Source organism: Engraulis encrasicolus, chromosome 4 (assembly GCF_034702125.1).
Source record: "Engraulis encrasicolus isolate BLACKSEA-1 chromosome 4, IST_EnEncr_1.0, whole genome shotgun sequence".
Lineage (NCBI taxonomy): Eukaryota > Metazoa > Chordata > Actinopteri > Clupeiformes > Engraulidae > Engraulis > Engraulis encrasicolus.
The window spans coordinates 33,806,519-33,827,378 of NC_085860.1; the positions used below are offsets into that span (position 1 = coordinate 33,806,519).

The following is a 20,860-nucleotide window of genomic DNA, read 5'->3' on the forward strand; positions in this document are numbered from 1 at the left end:
ACCCACTGTATTTCTAAAGCTTATCCTCGTGAGCGGCACATCCTTTAAGAGAACACTCTACCGAGATGAAATTTAGGAATCATAACATGAACAGACAAGTTAATAATAAACCATTTCATAAATTTTGACCTGCTCCATGACCTGAGTCAGCTTTTAAATAACCTTCGGTGAGCGCAAAGACATCGTCATATCCAAGACACCCCCATTCTCCAAAGCCATATCCATAAACACCCCCAACCCGTACTTCTCTCCCAGAACTCAGAAGAGTCACTTCTGAAACTCAGCCCCATGGCCTTGGTCAGGAAGAGCCCTAAACATCACTATTAACTCCCCCATTAGAGGATCTCTCCGGTGGGCTGCTTCTAGTCAGGGCCCTCCCTGAGGTCAGACACAACCAGCAAAAGAGGGCTGGGGTGGCCCTGGATCTTTCACAGACTGTGTAGCATGCAGCGCAGAACAAGAAGAAGAGCAAGCAGGGTGTAGAGTGTAGGTTACATGTGAGTGTAGTGTGAAACGTGTGTGTGTGTGTGTGTGTGTGTGTGTGTGTGTGTGTGTGTGTGTGTGTGTGTGTGTGTGTGTGTGTGCGTGTGCGTGTGCGTGTGCGTGTGTGCAAGTGTTCAAGTGTGTGCTGCTGAGCAATAAAAAGACCATGTAAATTAAAAGGGCTAAAATGATGTGGAATTACTCTAGCCTCGGTGAGCAGCACTGGGAGGAGGAGAGTGGAGACAGCAGCTCTACTCGCCTGACACAAGGGGGAAGCTGACAGAGCCATGAGGTCCAGCCGCTCAGGCCCCCATGAACCCACTCCAACTAGGGATGCAAATTATCGATTAATTCATTAATCATTAGTTGATAGCCTTATCGATCGACTTACGATTAATTGATAAGCGGCGTTTTCCCCCCGAAATCTCAATGTTTCTCGAAAAAAAACACTAAATTTAAACATTTTAATAAAAAATTGAGATAATATACCACATTTCAATTAATTCTATTTCAATTCTTTAATTCAAAGGTGAGTTAAATATTCCCACTATTCACACCCCTCTTCATACACACTCTTCACATGCCATTTTCACCTGAGTCTCTTGTCAGTCGATTAATTGCGATTAATGTTTTGTAATCGATTAACGCATTGATCGATTAAAGTCGATTAATCGTTTGCATCCCTAACTCCAACCCCACCACACTCCCCAACTCACGCCCCATACCCCACCAAACTCCCCACTCCCCACTCCAAATACCCAACCCAACTCCCCACTGCCCATACTCCACTCGCCCCACTCTCCATACCCCACTCCAAATACCCCGCCCCACTCCACATATCCATACCCCACTCGCCACACTCCCCATACACCACCCCAAATACCCAACCCCACTCCCCATACCCACTTCAACCCCACTCCACTCCCCATACCCCACTCCTAATACCATACCCCACTCCCCATACCCCACTCCAAATTCCCAACCCCACGCCCCATACCCACTTCAACCCCACTCCACTCCCCACTTCCCACTCCCCATACCCCACTCGAAATTCCCAACCCCACTCCCCATATCCATATCCCACTCGCCCCACTCCAAATACCCAACCCCACTCCACACTCCCCACACCCAGTCCAACCCCACCCACTGTCCATATCCAACCCCACTCCCTTTACCCGGCTCCCTACACCCCACCCCACTCCCCATACACCACTCCTAATACCCCACCCCACTCCACATATCCATACCCCACTCCACATATCCATACCCCACTCCACATATCCATACCCCACTCGCCACACTCCCCATACACCACTCCAAATACTCAACCCCACGCCCCATACCCACTTCAACCCCACTCCACTCCCCATACACCACTCCTAATACCCCGCCCCACTCCCCATACTCCACTAGCCACACTCCCCATACCCCACTCCAAATACCCAACCCCACTCCCCATACCCCACTCGCCCCACTCCCCATACCCCACTCCAAATTCCCAACCCCACGCCCCACTCCCCATACCCCACTCCTAATACCATACCCCACTCCCCATACCCCACTCCAAATTCCCAACCCCACTCCCCATATCCATACTCCACTCGCCCCACTCCCCATACCCCACTCCAAATTCCCAACCCCACGCCCCACTCCCCATACCCCACTCCAAATTCCCAACCCCACTCCCCATATCCATACTCCACTCGCCCCACTCCCCATACCCCACTCCAAATTCCCAACCCCACTCCCCATACCCCACTCCAAATACCCAACCCCACTCCCCACTCCCCATACCCGGTCCAACCCGACCCACTGTCCATACCCAACCCCACTCCCTTTACCCGGCTCCCTGCACCCCACCCCACTCCCCATACCCCACTCCAAATACCGGGACTGTATCATATGGTCCAAACAGAAAAAAACAAAAAGTTTGACATTCAATTTGTCAGCGTCATTAGCAACATAAGCTAAAACCATTTATAGAATATAGTAATTATCGAGTATAATTAAAAATATAGCAAGAGCATCAATTTGGGGCATTTTGCACAAAAAATAATGAATTATAAACAGATCCTAGTCAACTTACTCTAGTCAACAACATCCATGGCATCCTCAACCAGGGAGCCACACAAGCCCAGTTCTCAGGAGGTACTCTGCCAGTGAGGCTGAGCTACTCAGCAGTGCTAAACTTCAGTAAATAGGTGAGATCTCGAGGAGTCTAGGAGGACTTCTGCGTGTGTGCGTGTGTGTGTGTGTGTGTGTGTGATAGAGCTGATCTCCAGTAGTGGTGATGCTGCGTGCTGTGGTAGTGGGGTTTCCCCCTGCAAAGTGCAGGAGAGGAGGACTGGAGAACTGGAGCTCTCCCTCGCTCTTGTTAATGGGGCACCAGGGCTACACTACAGTGCATGCACACTTACTGTTAGTCCAAATGGAGAGGCTATGGGGACCTCTTTCCTCAGGCAAGAGGAGAGGGTGTGTGTGTGTGAGAGAGAATGTGTATGTGTGTGTGTGTGTGTGTGTGTGTGAGAGAGAGAGAGAGAGAGAGAGAGAGAGAGAGAGAGAGAGAGAGAGAGAGAGAAAGAGAAAGAGAGAGAGAGACAGTGAGCAAGAGAGTGTGTATACTGTATATGCGTGCTGTGTATGTGTGTGTGTGTGTGTGTGTGTGTGTGCATGTGTGTGCGTGCGTGTGTATGGTTTGGGTGCATGGGGGGGAAGTCGGGTAAAGAGGGGGATGGGGCCAGTCTATCACTTCATGTAAGGATAGGCCATGTGTGACAAGCCTGACCTACATTTCCCTCTCTGTCTGTCTGTCTCTCTCTCTCTCCCCCTCTGTCTCATTTCCCTCTCTCTCTCACTATCCCCCTCTCTCTCTCACTATCACTCTCTGCTCACCTCCTAAAACCCCTCTCTGCCTCAACTCTCCAGAGAGATTCTGGGATCCACCATCATTCGATAGCATACAGTTGCAGCAGCAATATCCCCCTATTGTGAGCTCCACAATTTGGACTGCTTTTCTCCAATTCAACCATATGTTCCCCCCGTATTTCACAAATTCAATCATGGCGCATTAGTCAATGATGAATGGATCTTCCATCACTAGAGCAGCAGTAGTGTCTATACCCTTGATCAGCTGAATTTTAAGGAGAATCCAGTGATGTTTTATGGCCAGTGATTAATTGTTCATCTAGTGATGTCCAGTGACTGGATTGGTTGTTTTATTTTTGTTTTTCTTTAAAAAAAAATGTTTGGCTTTTCCATAGGAAATTATCCAGGCCAGATTCGAACCCGGGTCGCCATGGACCATGTGGACCGCAGTGCACCACTGTGCCCTCTGATTAGCTGTTTTTTTAAATGGGAAATCCATGAAAGGCAGATGCAATTTTTAAGATTTTTAAGCAAAACAGCCAGCGTTTAATACCCCATCTAGGATGACCTTTTCAGGGTGGTGTACGTGGCGTGGTGTGGTATGGTGTGGTGTGGCATGGTGTGGTGTGCAGGCCCAGGAGTAACATGTGGCCTTCATGACTAATGTCAGCCTGCACCCCGTATTGCTGACCAGCAACTGCAGAAGCACCCATGGCACAACGCCTTCAGAGTAACCATCAGGTCATATTAGAAATGTCAAAACTGACAAGTCTAGATTTAAAAAGCATCTATATCATTCGTGTTTATGTGGCTTATCTGTCTTTCCACTTCATTTGATTAATAGATAGTTGGCTATGGATAACTATCACTTTGCCAAAGCTGCTGGTTTTCCCTAAAGGTGAGCAGGTTAGTCATTACATGCACAGAACTGAAGACAGATTTAAAGCAATAGTAAGCACTTTCCCCTTTTTGCTTGCCCTCTTATGCCATACCTTCAAATGTTCTTTTTGAAGTAGCCCTAGTGAATATAGAAGTATATTTCACCATTTTAGAAGTTGATGATCCAGTGAAATGATTTTGGAAACCAGGGGTGGTCCTAAGGTTGGGCTGACTGGGCAATTGCGGTAACATCGCAAAACCCTGTAACTATTGTTATAATAACATGGTATTAGGATGCTATTAGCCATTTTTTTATGTTTTTTTTTCCGTTAGGGCAGGACAGTGGACGGGGGCAGGGACACGTCGCCCATGGTGCAAAACATTGTCAGACTACCATTGATGGAAATATTATTTCAAGGCGGAAGAAACTACTTAAAATTGCTTAAAACGATACTTGATTTTTAAAAAAATCTATGTTTTATGGCTATGACTAGGGCTGTAGCCATTCAGAGTTTCAGTATCTTAAAAAGCGAAGAGAAGGGAGAAAAGAGGGAGCCATACCGCGCAGCTGCAGGTCGTACTCTCTCCTGGTCTCCTCGTTGCTGAGGATCTTCCAGGCCTGGTCCACCTGAATGAACTTCTGCAGGTGCTGATGGGCCTCCACGGCGGCCGCGTCCTGGCTCTGCTTGTCCGGGTGATACTACCAGCCAAAGAGACAGGGGCAGAAACACAAGGGGAGGAGAGGTGGGGTGTGGAGGAGAAGGAGGTGTGCAGGTTAGAAAACAGTGACAGCCAAATCACTTTGTTCATTGGGCAGAGATGCTAAGACGATGCTAAGACACGGGGGTGGACGGGGGTGGGCCGCTGACAATTCTGCAGCAAGACACTGGAGATAGTTTAATTAGACCAAAATAGTCACCATCAATCCTTCAGTGCAAAAAGGTAAAAAGTGGAGAGGAAAATAGGGAAAAAACAAAGTGAAAGTATGAAGAGAAAGAAAGAAAGAAAGAAAGAAAGAAAGAAAGAAAGAAAGAAAGAAAGAAAGAAAGAAAGAAAGAAAGAAAGAAAGAAAGAAAGAAAGAAAGCAAAACAAACAAATGTCACAACCTGCGCTGACAGCATTTTCTGGGTAATTTGCTGATGGACCGATGGCTCGTTCTTCTTCTGGACAATTTACCAGGAGGGGCCGACAGGCAGCAAGCAAACAAAAATAGACCAGGGCACAGAGGCATTAAAAAAAAGAGAAAATAAAAAAAAAAGAACGGAGGAAAAAAATACAGAGGAGAGAGATATGCTCTCCATCAGGCTGGATCAGCTGGGAGAGATGGAGTGAGGGGGGATTGGGGGGGGGGCACAGGCCAAGCCCTGCCTCCAGCCAACAGCCGTGGCAGCAACAGTAACAGACACCACACCACACAACACAACACAACACATCGTCGGAGCTGCAAACACGGACATCCCCTGCATTATGTCACTGCTTGATTAATATCAATGCGGAAAGGCTGCTCTTTTTCCCTCTAAACCAGCAACGTCCAACATGGCCCTGAGGCGCAGTAGAGGCCACTTTTACGGACTTCTGTGTCTGTCATCGGGTTCAGCAATGACGAGGATGATGCGGCCAGGCAGCCACAACTCAGGGAGTCACTGTCCAGAGGCAGGCAATGAAGATCGATTTGGCGAGCATGGAGTGGGGTGGAGAGGACAGAGGAGAGGGCTATGGTAGGCCACTGTGCCTGTGGATCCTGGCCTCATCACGGTCTCAACACATGGGAATGTCCCATTGAGGAAAACTGGGAGTCTGGAAAATTGTTTGGATTCCTTCAGCTGAGCATTTAGATGGACAGTGAGAATTATCTTGAAGTGACAAACTAAGATCTACATGTGCGTGCCTGTGTGTGTGCGTGCATACATGTGTGTGTGTGTACCTGTGTGCGTGTCTGCATGCGTGTGTGTGTGTCTGTGTGCGCGCATGTGTGTGTGTGTGCATGTGTGTGTGTACGTGTGTGCGTGTGTGTTTTGCTGTGGTGCTGTAGTTCAGAAGCTGAACCGCATCCAATGTTGACCAGCGATGCATGGGGGTGACAATGAACTACAATGGCCAACAGTCTCGGGGGCAAGCCAATTACTGTCTGCCGCAATTATATTTTTAATTTTAAGTAACAGGAAGACTAAGTAAATTTAATTGATCATTTTGAGCAATTACTTTAAAAACTAATTAAAATTTAAGTGGTTTAAGGGGATGTGCCCCACTGATTCTTGCTGTCTTTCTCTCTTTCTCTCTCTCTCCCTCTCCCTCTCATTCACTCTGGGTCCATTGTTTTTGTTGTTGTTTCCACTTTGCGAATGAGCAAACTGAATGGGGGAAGCGGCAAGGGAAGGAGGGTGGGCGGGCGCTACTTTAGAGACACACCAAAAATTAACTTCCTAATTGAGCGAATCATTAACAGGCCCTCTTTTCTTGGAAATCTGAGGTTGCAATTTGCTTTGTGAGGATTCGGGTAAACACTCACTAAACATGGTTTCTCTCTTTTTCTCACCCTACATTGACTGGACTTAGGGAAGCGGTCTCTCTCTCTCCCTCTTTCTTTCTTTCTCTCTCTCTGTCTCTCTCTCTCTCTCTCTCTCTCTCTCTCTCTCTCTCTCTCTCTCTGCCAAGGGCTTTCATCTACTCCACCATTTTTAAAGCAGACGGATTCTCAGAGATGGCAGTGTTACAGTTTAAAAGGCCAACTCTCCGTTACAAAAGGACTGAGAAAGGGACAAAGGTCGCATAAATTTACCACAAAAAAAACCATTGGACCTCCAAAAAACATGCAGGACGGATGTGCTTTAGCCAGGGCCAGGATGAGGGCTGGGGCCAGTCTCTTGCCTCTCTCTCGCTCTGCCAAGCCAGGTCAGCTGATGGATGGGCAAGGGGTCAGAGCGTTTAGCGGCTCCTGACCCCATTCACGTTTCCACCCCACAAACACTCACCCTCCATCTCTTCTCATCACCCTCGCCAGAGCGCATAGGTAAACGTTTCACACGAAGTCCCCCCTTGGCTTACATAAAGCCCGCTCGGCTCGGTCGGTCACCATGGTGAAGCTTACACAAGGGGGACCACAGGGTGTTTCTGTGTGTGTGTGTGTGTGTGTGTGTGTGTGTGTGTGTGTGTGTGTGTGTGTGTGTGTGTGTGTGTGTGTGTGTGTGTGTGTGTGTGTGTGTGTGTGTGTGTGTGTGTGTGTGTGTGTGTGTGTGTGTGTGTGCGCGTGCGTGCAGTCTCTGGTAGAACTTATCTGATCTGTTTTCGTGCATTACAGGCATTTATTTCAGAGGTGAAGTTGGTGCCAAGCAGGGCAAAGTCTTTGACCCGCTACGTTAAGTACATTATCAAACAAACCCATCCCATGATTTGATTTCTGTTCAAATGTTGGCATAGTCAGAGGCTATGGCAACTTGGCCAATGTCATTATTACAGGAAAGACAAGACCTCTAGACATATCACACTGAACAGCACAATACAAAATATTAAATTAAATTAACTACACAACAGTGCACTCAGAGTGCAGACTTCAAGCCAAGGCAGCTCAAGTCAACACAGATACAAATCCAAAATTAGCCAAAATATGACCCATGCTGAAAAGCCGTTCGTAAGTGTTTTAGTTAACAATTATATTAACAAATATACAAGGGAAAGAAAAAAAGCACAATCAGAACAATCAACAAAACCCAATAAACTAAGAATCAAAGGTGAGTACAACACATACCGGTAGGCATCCCCAATAAACATAAGAAACATCCATAATGGCCCTGTATGCAGTTTCCCCACCTCTCCACTACAATTTCATTAATAACCCGTTCCACACTACTGCTGTAGATATGCCTAAACTTTCCTAATTATATCTCAGTAAAGGGCCTCATTTAAGACAGGCCATTTGCCTAGATAGTGTCAACCTGCCAACATTCTAATCATTTTTATTCCCTTTGATAACAAAGGATTCTGGTGTCATTACACATATACCGTAGTGGGGTTTTTTTTCAGTAGAGAAATATTTCCCTTTTGAGTTCAAATTAACATTATTCCATGAAGGATCACTTGCAACCCAAACAGGTGTCCATCGCACACATGAAACACATTATTAATAAGTAGTACAATACACCTTTTTGAACTTCCAAAAAGTAAAACAGTCACAGACACACCGGGAAAGCAGCTATGAAAGAAACGTTGCCAATAAGTGACAGCTTATTTGCATACTCTCTTCAATCGCCACGCCTCGTCACATGTTGATATGGGTATTGATTTTCCTGAAATGGAAAAGGATTATCCCATATTACGGCTCTGCTGACACTAATACAGCTGATTAATCTGATCAGAATGAGGTTACACTCCTGTGCTGACACATCTGTGGGACTGAGACCTGTTTGATTTGCAAGATGCATTCATGCTGCACAAGCATGCATCATTCTCTATAAATGGTTCTTTTGGGTTGTTCTGCATTTTTGAGGCATCTTCAGATTTTTACACACATCTCCCTTCGTCCTGACACACCCAGATCCTCACACCCTGACAAAGAGAAGTGTACAGCATTGAATTCAAAGTAATGTTATCAACAATCATGATAAATTATAGACTGTCTTCGTCATTGACATTGAGTAATATGTAACAAAATACTCTTCCAAAGAGAATCCAACTTACGCAATGCATACAGAGGCCATGTGAACTTGTCAATTAATTATGATAATTAGCCATTTATCGTACAGATGTTATTATTGGATTACATACAACTGTAAATAAGCTATTTCTTCCTGAACCTCAATAATTCATCTTGTGGAGACTGAGGCCCTTCCATACCTATTTTTAGGGACCTTAAGCTGTTAAATCAGCATGCATGCACTTGTCTACTTTCATTGGACTACTCCCCATTGCAGCGCATAAAAGTCAATCAGTGCAACTCCTACAGCTCAAGACGGAGAGGAATATATGACAAAAAGTCAACAGTTTTGCTATATCTAGAAATGGCCAATAAACATCAAAGAAAGGAAGGCTAGTGCTTTCGCCATGAGGTGAGTGCAAGGCCCTGCCATACAATAAGGCCACATAAATCCATATTAAGTCCAAGACCACGCTGTCCTCCGTAAACACAGTCTTCATACATGGATAAGGTGACTGCATGTTGATATCAAGGATTTCTCACAGCATGCTGGCATTTCACACCAGCACCTTCACCTGCTCACCAACTGTTTCCTCTTTTAGCCTTTTCCTACACCCGCAAAAAACATGTTGGCAGAAATAAAAGAAAAAGGAAACATTTCACTTCAATAAAATAAAGAAAACAAACACTACTGGCTGAGGGTCAAAAACGACACCTGAGGCAGCCGCTTCAAAACATAAGAATAAAAAAAATCCCAAGTCTCTCTCAGCTCCCCTCTCCTCAGCGCACACCGTCAGAGGGTCACCTCATCAGATTTCTCAGCTGGGTCCTGGAGGATATCAAAGGCGTGCTAGCGGCAGGCTACCGGCTCGGTCCGCAGAGGGCTCGCCGCTTCCTGCCGGGGGCTGCGGGGAAGCTGCCCGTCCCCTCTCCCGCTCTGGCCGGCAGCATACAGGTGCCAGGGATTGTCAGGCTGCGCTGGAGCTTAGCCCTGACAATAACCCCATCGCATACACACAACATACACACACATAGATACGTTCACACGGACACAGAAACACACAAACACATACGTACACATACATCCTTGAACACACAGATACACACGACACACACACACACACATATGCATTATCTTGCTCAGACAAACACAGACACAGACACAGACATAGACACAGACATAGACACAGACACAGACACAGACACAGACACAGACACAGACACAGACACAGACAGACACAGACACAGACACAGACACAGACACAGACACAGACACAGACACAGACACAGACACACACACACACACACACACACACACACACACACCTTCCCTCCCCTTTCCTCTCTTCTCCCCAACCTGCCCGTGTCTCTAGTACACAGTCAGTAACACATAGCTAGCTGCTCCTGTCAAAGTCAGCCAGGCAGGCTTCCTGTCCCCACTGAGACCCGCACCCGCTGCTGCTGCTGCTGCTGCTGCTTAGACCTGACGTCGGCTAAGAGGCGAGTAGTGACAAGGCAAAACAAGGTGGTTTGCAAACATTATATCACACGCTCATATCACTGTTCATCTCGTCCTCCACAGGGGAGCAACTTTATGCTACATTACATTGCATTGCATTTGGCAGACGCTTTTTAATTAATCAAAGCGACTTGCAATCGAAGACATAATCATAGTCAACTAGTGGATACAAAGTGCACAGGAAATATCAAGAGCAACAATGTTCTGGAATTTCTGCAAAAGGTCGGGCAATGAATTGATCACAGATCGCTACAGGTGATCAAAGTGATCAGCCATAGTTACATTCATTGAATTTCAAAGACAATGTTATTTTCTACGTCATTGTTGACAAAAATGGCAGACAGTTTAGTGTTAATCATTTCATCATGGCCAAATGAAGTTGAGGAAGAAAATAAAGCCAGAGTATGAAATATTGTGTTTTGAGACCAAATTTAAATGAAACTGTCAGCATCAAGGGGAAAATATGATGCAGTAAATATATCATATATGTATTAAATATACCGTGCCATTATTCCATGCTGCCATATAGCCAAGGTTACTGGGTGATTTTGTTTAAGGATATGGTAAAGGTTAATGTGGCCCATAAAATGTATTAACTAAATATGACACAGAGTGAAATGGAGCCCACTCGCAAGTCAAACTCGGTCGACACGGAAATGTAAATAAATAATTGGCAGGAACACTAATGCAAAGAGCGAGATTTACATATCTTTAAGAGCTGTGAAAAACATGCCAAAACACGCCCTTCCCCAAGATGGCCTTTAAATTACTAATGAGACATACAATCTCATTAGATTAATCTGAATTCATGGGTAGAGACTAGAGAGAGAGATAGCTCATGGTGCAATTCCTACAGTCATAACAAAAGCCCATGCCTCAGCCACACACACACACACACACACACACACACACACACACACACACACACACACACACACACACACACACACACACACACACACACACACACACACACACACACACACCTTATGCCCTGCACTACATCTTACAAGATGGGTCTTTTGAGTGTATGTGTGTGTCTGTGTGTCAGAGAGAGAGAGAGAGAGAGAGAGAGAGAGAGAGAGAGAGAGAGAGAGAGAGAGAGAGAGAGAGAGAGAGAGAGCAAGAGAGAGAGAGAGAGAGAGAGAGAGAGAGAGAGAGAGAGAGAGAGAGAGAGAGAGAGAGAGAGGAGTCCATGTGTGTGCACGTATGCAGTCAGCCGCAGCCAAGTGAACAGGTTTATTTTGACATAATAAGGTTGTTAAAAACAGTCTCTGTCCCCGACCGCTGGCAGTGCCACCACTCCTCCAGCCGGCATCGAGCGGCACTGTGGCTGGCGGTGGTGGCCAGGTATTTGTCACGAAGGCAGAGAGCACAATGCAGCGCAGCAGCTTGTCTAGAAAAAAAGGGGGCCAGGCAGGCAGGCAGGCAGGCAGGCAGGCAGGCAGGCCTCCTCCTCCTCCTCCACCTCCTCCCTCTGTGGAGTTACGTGCTTTAATTGCTGTCTCTTTGCACGCATTGTAAAATATTCATTTAGCGCGGCTAATGGAGCTTGGAGAGCAAGAACACAGTATAAAGGGGCTGGCAATTTGGAGCAGCCGGCAGTTCTGACCATACATCATGTCTCGTCTCTCCTCTTCTCTCTCTCTCTCTCTCTCTCTCTCTCTCTCTCTCTCTGTGGATAAAGTACTCCCACCTCTGCCAAAGACAGTTCTCGCTGAAGCTGCGCACCGCCGTGCGTGAGTCGCAGAGGAGCAAAGGGGCAGAGCAAAGGCCACTAAAACATCACACTACTGCCACCTAATGTCTGACCGCCGACAAAGTAAAAAGCCCACTGTGTGGAGTTATGGGGGATGGGGGGAAGAGGAACCTTTTGCGCGTCTCTCAGCTACTAAGTAGTACAGACTTTGAACATAATGACAAAATTAGAAGATACGGCCATTAATAGGGCTAACATGTATGTGGTTTTATAGTGTGGTTAAACAGAGATTCAAGCTCATATGATGTTTTTTTAATCATGGCTTCACATCATGGCTTCATCCAGGTCGACGTCAGTGAGGGATTTGGTTCGGTTAACAACAGCAAGGAAGAACACATTTGCCATTAAAGCTTAAATCTAGGGCCTGTAATAAGGCCTTCCTTGATTGATTTTTCCTCTCAATAGGTGTTGTGAGTAATTAAAATGGGCTGGAGGATTACTGAAATCAGCTTATGATGACACTTTCTTACATTTACCGGGATTAATAGTCAACTCTGTTAGGGATTAATGTCATCAGGTGTTCTGAGGTGACACAGGTTTCATGTAGAGGATGCGCAAATCACAGTGTTAGATTCACAATTCGCAAAAGTGCAAAATTTCCCAGATTAATAATGATCTAATGTGAGTGTGCAAAGTCTCAAAGGCTAGAGAAAGCACGCACACCTTGATAGGTCATGCTGCAGGAATGGCTGGAAAATATAGCAAAAAACAAAATCCAAATTTGTATTCAAGTGCAGTGACTCTCCACTATGTCGGTCAGTCCACCAGAAAACTGGTTTGCCTTAGATTTTTAGATGACATAGATCTGTCGACCTTGTGGGGTTTTCTTAATTCATTCATGTATTATTATTATTATCATTATTGTAATTATTATTATTATTATTATTATTATTACTATTAGACGACCCACAATCACAATTAAGCTTACAACTGGTCCATGGAATTTCAATGTTGTTTTACCTTTCATTTACTGGAATGAGCATAACCATGTTCTAAGTTAACACATGGTATTCTGCTTTAGGGAACTGTTACATGAACACATGTGATGAAGTGCAAAGAATATGAATACAGTTATAGCACAATTAGTTAATATGAGTGTGGTCACACTCGATTATGTATGTGATCATCAGTTGGATTGCTTCACCCTAACAGCAGGTGACTGACTGTTATACCACTACACACACAGTCTCCATTGTGATAAATGATAAGCACTTAGTTAACTTAAAGAAAATAAGCATGGCGATAACATTCTTCAATCCCTGAGCTGGTGTCGAAGTCAGTTAGGCCTTCTTTAGAATAATAAACTGATGATTTGGTCATACAGACAGTAGTAGTGATCATTGATGACTTGATCAAAACATTGCAATGGAGAAAACAGTGCTGTGCTCTTGTTGCTTGCTTTTGACAGATAGTGTCTTCTACAGTAATTGACATAGTGCTGCCTACTGTAGTGCATTAATCCAAGTAAAATGTGCATGACTAAGGCAAACGTTCCTTGACTTCACCCTGCGACTGCGTCATGAAATTAAGCTCTTACTTTGGCATTGACCTGTGTTAGTTATTTCTTTGCCAACATTTTATCAAGCATATAGACAAAATACACGTTCAACTGTCTCTACTATGGTTGGGTGTCACAGGTGCAACAACAACAACAACAACAACAACAACAAATGGATTTGCATTGAGATGCACAAACTGCAAGAAGGTAGAAAGTTCGATCAATGATGCCTACCAGAAGGACAAGTTTCTGATATTTTTGCTTCAGTTCTTGTAAACTATCTCCTGGGTTTGCTCCAAGCACTGAGTAACAGTCTATCCAGTCTGCCTCCTGTTTCGCCATACCCCTGAGGACAAATAAACCAACAATTTACGCTATAATATTAACAAAATATAGCATTTTTAACAACACTGATAAGTTGCAGCAGATTTATGTAGGACATGGCGTGATGCTACGCATCGCATGTGTCATTCAGAAAGTACTTCAAGGCCGTATACAGACAAAATGCACATCTGAATTTACAGAAGTATTTGATATTAGGAATAGCATATAGACACCTGCGCATGAACTCGAGAAATGAACATTAGTTTCTGTTTTGGAGCTAGCTTGCTGCTATGGTGCTGTCCATTGCATGTCACTTCGTAAAAAAAATGCCACAGACGCAGGGTTTCATGCAGTGACAACCATACTAAGGATGCTGTGTCGTAACTCCTAAGACAAATAGCAGAGAATAGATTTGAAAAATCTGAAAACAATACCTGCATTACTTCACAGTGACAACAATACAGTCCTTGCTTGCCATGCTTCTCTGACAGAGTGTCTCGTGGTAATTCCTCCCCACGGAAACAAATAAATCTGAAATAAAACATCGACTGTTACAATAGCGAGAGGCAATAAAACGACCCTCCAATACGTCGAATTAGCTAGATGTTTAATGTTTGACTCTGAAAATATTTAAATAGCCTGGAAAACCTTTACATTTACGCACCACAGCTAAGTTTCCCACCCGACCACATTAAAGGGTAACACGCAGTGGAAGCAGTGACGTAGGTTGTCATACCGTTTCTATGGAAACAGTAGACGCCGACAGAAGAGAAGGTAAGAACCACTCTAGAATGATGTGTTTAATTCTAATGCCTAGCTATTACTCTTTGTGTATTTAGAATCGTTCCGACCGAAGACAATTAATACGGACAATTCTATGGTATTGTTGTTTGTGTATGTTCACTGAGTTGGTCACTGGCTAGACTGGCTACAGCCTGCCCTGAATGTCCCCCATCTGTTTTGAAAGGGAAGTGAAAGACCAACTGGGAAACTCCAACTCCCATTGTCATGGCACAGCACTCCACAGCACACAAGTGCACATTGCACACAACGAAATTGCATTCATTCCTCACCCGTGCAAGGGGTCAGCCCTCAATGGCGCCCAGAAGGTGTCATTGTGACAGAATGGTACCATGCTCTGGGTACCTCAGTCAAGGAGGAGGATATGGAGAGCACTGGTTAATTACTCCTACCAAACTAGCGAGTCAAACCAGTAGGCCTAAGCTTTGGGCTACAGGTCTGACACCCTAACCGCTTACCCATGACTGCCCTTGTAGTGATGCAGTAGACTTAGTAGGACCCCCCTACTCACACACACACACACACACACACACACACACACACACACACACACACACACACACACACACACACACACACACACACAAATGATGATGATGATGATTATTATTATTATTATTATTATTATTATTATTTAAGTTGTGCTTGGGTCTGATGTCTGCTCTATCCAGGAAGGGGAAAAAAATGCAGAAAAAATGTCCAAACCTGCACCTAAAATCCCACAAAGTGATGCTTCTTGTCTTTATTCCAAGTGAACAGCGGAAGGTGTCTGTGAAGCTGCAAAGGAACTTGTAAGGCTATAATGTGTTAATTCTGCTGAGGATTAGGCTGCTGTAAAGTTCTGGTGTGGGTGTCACAAAGAGAAGGGGTGTGGGGATAGAGAGGAGGGGAAATCACACCCAGAACAGGTTACCCTCTGTCTCTTATTCCTAATTAGCAAAGTCTTTAATGAGCAGTCTGTGATATTAGACATGTGACAGATTGGCTGGCTTCTATTATAACGAGGAGACATCGGCTGCGTGTTTCTGTTCTGTACACTCAGGGGGTTGCTATACATTTGTATACCTAGGCCTATTATAAGTTCTGTCTTCTATGATTTTCATTTGATTTGTACAGTACTATACAGTATTGTCTGTGATAGATGCTCTCTTTGGCATGTCGATGTCGCCTCTGCATGCCTGTTTGCATGTGTTATTTTTACAGCTGCAAATCATGTATTGCCACGACTGAAGACAATCAACAAAACATTACAACCTCAGCAACCTTGTTCACGCTTCATCTGATTAAAAGTTTCACTGTTGTTGTTTGTCTTTTGAAAGCAAAAACATCACTCCCACTCTAATTAGTAAGCCTACAAAGAAATTGGACAATGACCCTCTTTGTCATAATGATCAAGTAAATGTATGGCTTAAATTATTTTTCTAAAAAAAATCCACAGTTGTTACAACAGCAATTGATCCGTGGTGACCATGACCATTAGTTGTTATTGAAGGTCAAGTGAAGGAGATTAAAAAAATATATATTCCCATCCCAATAGAATAATATAGTCTCTGACTGGGCTTGAAATGTTTTGATTAGAACTAACCATCATGTCTGTTGATTGTCCCATGCATATGAAATGTAATACGAATATGAAAATGTGTAAAATGTTCATGTTTTGACAATCATGTTTGTCACAGTGCAACCAAACATATCACCAATGTAGAGACTAAAGCATAACAAATTGGACTGTATTTTTCAAGTAGAATTTCCTATGGAGCATACAGTGCAACTCCACGTTAGAACTGTTGTTCTGTGTCCGTATGATCTTATCAGAAAAGCACTTCATCTCTCTGTATGGTCCAAAGTCCTACAGTCGTCTTGGTGTATGCTATCATTGTGTTTGTTAGGGAGCTCCTATGGAAGTGATTTAAGCATTCTCAATTTATTGAGCGCACAGAAAACATACACAGGTCACTGTTAGAGCACGTGTCAGGCTAAAGTGACTTCAAAATCCCATGCTAAACTACCAATTAGCATGTAAGGAAACAACATGCGTGGCGTTTATGCCTGCCCTGAGGGCTCTTTCTGGCGCTTTATTTACTGAGCATCCCATCCTGCTTCGCCCATTGGAAAACACTTCCAGGAAATGTAATTGCATGTTTGATCTGTTATGCATGATGTTAACTCCTGGGCTGGTGCATTGTGGTTATGGGTGTTTGTTGGTGTTGATTACAGAGATAGTTCATGTGTTTGTGGGAACGCCTGGCGACAATACAAGCTGGCAATCTAGCCTAGTTCTACACCCCACCTGTCATGTCCCATATTTCACGTGCCGAGATGTCACTCTCTCTCTCCTAGGAGAGAGCGGTGCTTTACTAGTGGCTCGCAGAGAGACAAAAACAAATAAAAACTTGCATTGAGTTTTGACAGAGAACATGCAATTAGTCAAGTGTTATTGAGTGTTTGGGAGATTAAATGAAGGGAATTAGAACACACTGTAGCCAGTCATGGGTAAAGAGTTGAAATAATTAATTATAAATATATCACAGGTATCGCGGACTTGTTGCTCTTCTTGGTATGTGTATTTTTAAAAATTCTCATTAAATCTTGAGATGTACTGATCCATGACTGATTGGAACGCTGCACAGGAAACACTTTTATTTTTCCTTTTTATGTTCCCATTATCAAATGAGGTCTGACACATACTAATTAGCATGTGCAAATGCACTCTGGTGTGCTATTGTATAGTTTTGTTTTTCTGATCACTGCATTCTTTGAAAAGTTTTAATATACTTTGGTTACATTTAATTTGAAGGTTCCTGTCACATTGATTAGGTACAGTTTAACAAAGTACAGTAACAACATGAACACTGTACACCTTAGAGTTGCTAAGTACAGTTTAATTACGCAATATTACAAATGTAGATAGATACACTAAAACAGAATCTGTAAGTTAATAGCTGTTATGACAGTATACTTCAATGGAATGTGCATTACAGTCTCCAAAGAGTGTCATGTCCAAGTCATTAGGTTCTGTTTGGACCTTAGTGATGTTGACCACATTGGCACGATTACTCAGAGACATGGACCAGAAACGACAGAGGTTCTGCTGATGAATCTCCCTCTCTGAAAATTTGGCCTCTAAAAATTTGGATGATGTTCATTTCCTGTGGTGTCCATGATTCTGTTCATTGGTTCATTTTTTAAGCTGCTGGATCCAGAAAATCTCTTCCAGAGTTATGCCAGAGATCTTAGTTTTTTAAACATATATTTTGCACTGGTCAGTAAAATGAGCTTGTGGTCTTCATTTTGCTCAATGCACCTACGCGTATATTTATATTTATTTTTGTACATAGTGGTAGGCCTATTTCAGTGCTACCAGCCTCATTCCTCTATATTGCGTTTCCATTGTCTCCTTTATAACTCAAGCTTCAAGTTTGTTTAAAGTCAATAGTTTTTGAGCTTAGTGGGTTGTGACCAACAATGGTGGCAGTAGGAAAACGATTGAAAAGAAAAACAGCTCATATTTACAGATATGGAAATCTATATCCCATTCTATGTAGTTACTTTCAGAGACAACGCTGCACAGAAGTGGCTAGACTAGAACTCAGGCATGAAGCTAAGGACTTGGAAGAAACAGACAAACTCTGTTAGGTAGCTTGGCCAGGCGCTGGGGTCGTCAGGTGCAGTTCAATGTGACCCTCTCCTCTCCTCTCCCCAGAGCCAGAGGTCTTGGTGCGCCCCACTCAAAGGTATCCATCTTGGGCAGCAGATGCGTGGGCTGCTGGAGAGGGCCCATGCCAGAGCCCCAGAGGATCCACACACACTAGCCAGTCTTTTGTCTGGCTCATGGGAGTAGGTGTGATTGGAGGAGTCAGTGGAGTGGGCCAAGTGTGGACTTCATCATGTCATACACAGTATCTCTCAGTGAATAATATTTGTGTACTCATTATACACTTATTCCATGAATTGTGTTATTGATATTGAAATACACATTTCTGATGCTGTATCTCTGCTGTGGATTTGTAAGGTTCTCTCAGGAGGAGAATTCTTTATTTGTTCTTTCTATGCAGATGATCTTATTCTTCACTTTCAGACTTTTACTGATATGGTCTACTCTTTCTGTTTTAGAAGAATCCCAATCCATTGTTACTTTCCTTGTTTAATTTTCAGACTTTTACAACTCCAGAGATTCCAACCAATATCTACTGTATGTCATGACTCTAATGGTCCCTCTGCTTCATTGTCTACTGGACAGACAGTACTGCACATGCGATGACTTTGTTCTGCATTGTTCTCTCTCTCTCTCTCTCTCTCTCTCTCTCTCTCTCTCTCTCTCTCTCTCTCTCTCTCTCTCTCTCTCTCTCTCTCTCTCCCTCCCTCTCTCTTTCTCTTTACAAGGCAATGGAGGGCTCGCCGTCCACCAATCCACCTGCTGCTGAAGGTGTCTTGTCCCAGTCTGACAGCATGGAGAGCCTGACCTTAAGCAGCATCACCAGTTGCCCCAGCGATACCGGTAGATCCAGTATCACCGGGACTACCGGCAGCATCAGGACCACCAGGAACAAAAGCAGGAGGACCGGCAGCATCAGTGATGCCAGCAGCATCAGTCCTACCGGCAGCATCAGCAGCAGCATGGGCAGCATCAGTAGTGATGGCAGGCCAACTCTCCAGAGAGTGGTGGTGAGAGAGTACAGCACGCAGCTTTCAGCTCCAGCTCCAGCTCCACTCACCATGCCCAGGTAACACATTCCCAGCACAGCCTACATTTGAGTTGATATACTTGAGAAGATGATGATGGTTTTCATCGGCTAAAGACAGAGTATCCTCTGATTTTACAAATAATAATAAAGAGGTGTAGTTTGATTTCTTTCCTGACCTATGCAGCTCCAGTTTGAGTGTCGTAAATTCTACTGCATGTACACAAAGGAGACGAGGAGACACACACTGAGTTCTACAGTAGAGAGACAACAACTCTGCATGATGCACTTTACATCTGCATACGATATACAGTAGTTCGCTGGCTTCTGCCATCAGTAACAACAGGAACCCGCGCTAATTAATTTTATCCCCACACTTTGGCTGTGGAAGGGAGCTCCTCGGAGGGAAGGACCGCTGTGAATGAGGAAGTTGAAAGAGTCAGAGTGAATGGAAGTTTTGCTTTACACGTCACACCACATTCACCAGGGTTGATCAGACTGATGTAAAACTTTTGGATGATGTTCTAAAATGGTCCTTTTTGTTTGGAGAAGAGAGTGGAATGAAGATGAACACAGGTGCCTATCACGTTATACTGCTAGAGCAATTCACTGTTAATTGCAGCCCTTATTGGGATAGCATTGTGTTAGGAGTGTTTTGGCTTCACTCCAAGGGTCTGTAGACGAAGATCAAACCTTTATCCCTCACAAGGACCAACAATGTGCATTTAAAGAAGCTTTCCCCATTCTACCGGTATCTCCCCAAGAAGCTTACTCTCCAAACTCAACAACTCTGACTGCTGTGTCCTAGCTTACTCCAAAAAGAAAAAGAAGAAGAAGATGTGACAAGATATAAGAAAAGGGGGAAATAGAAAGAAAAAGAAAACACAAGAAGAAAGAAGATCAAGGAGAGAGCTGGGTGTTGATAAAAAAAATGACAAAAAGAAAAAAGAAAACAGTCTCTATGTCTTGTCCCTGTGCGACGTCAAACAGAGAGAGGAATTTGGGGGTTGTTGAATGTCTGCCAAGTCTGTCTTCAGGGGAGCTGCGCGTAGGAGAAGGGGGCCCTTTCTCAGCACAAAATCAAACACTGTCTCCCGCCGGAGAGAGACACAGGAGCGGTGCGTCGTACACAGAAGCACGGGGTCGGCACACAAGCACCTGTGACGGCCTGCGCTGTGAGACACACTCACACGTACACACACTTCACACACACACACACACACACACACACACACACACACACACACACACACACACACACACACACACACACACACACACACACACACTCACACTCTTCACAGACAAATGCAGGCACACGCACACACACGCACCCACACACACACGCACACGCACACACACACACACACACACACACACACACACACACACACACAGACACACACGTGAGCGACAGAC

General features: G+C 44.4%; 1 protein-coding gene across 2 annotated transcripts in view; it reads right to left on the reverse strand.

Annotated features, from left to right (window-relative positions):
* The window catches only part of dnajc24 (DnaJ (Hsp40) homolog, subfamily C, member 24), a 21,165-nt gene extending 6,682 nt beyond the window's left edge, over nucleotides 1-14,483 (reverse strand). For both annotated transcript variants that reach the window (XR_010034514.1, XM_063196149.1), the window contains exons 1-3: nucleotides 14,393-14,483; nucleotides 13,869-13,980; nucleotides 4,789-4,927 (exon numbers count right to left, since the gene is read on the reverse strand). Coding sequence is in view for 1 of the 2 variants with exons in the window: in XM_063196149.1 (XP_063052219.1) it covers nucleotides 4,789-4,927; nucleotides 13,869-13,976 (247 nt within the window). In the remaining variant the exon portion in view is untranslated. The remainder of the gene's footprint in view (nucleotides 1-4,788; nucleotides 4,928-13,868; nucleotides 13,981-14,392) is intronic.
* Nucleotides 14,484-20,860: the final 6,377 nt, after the last annotated feature.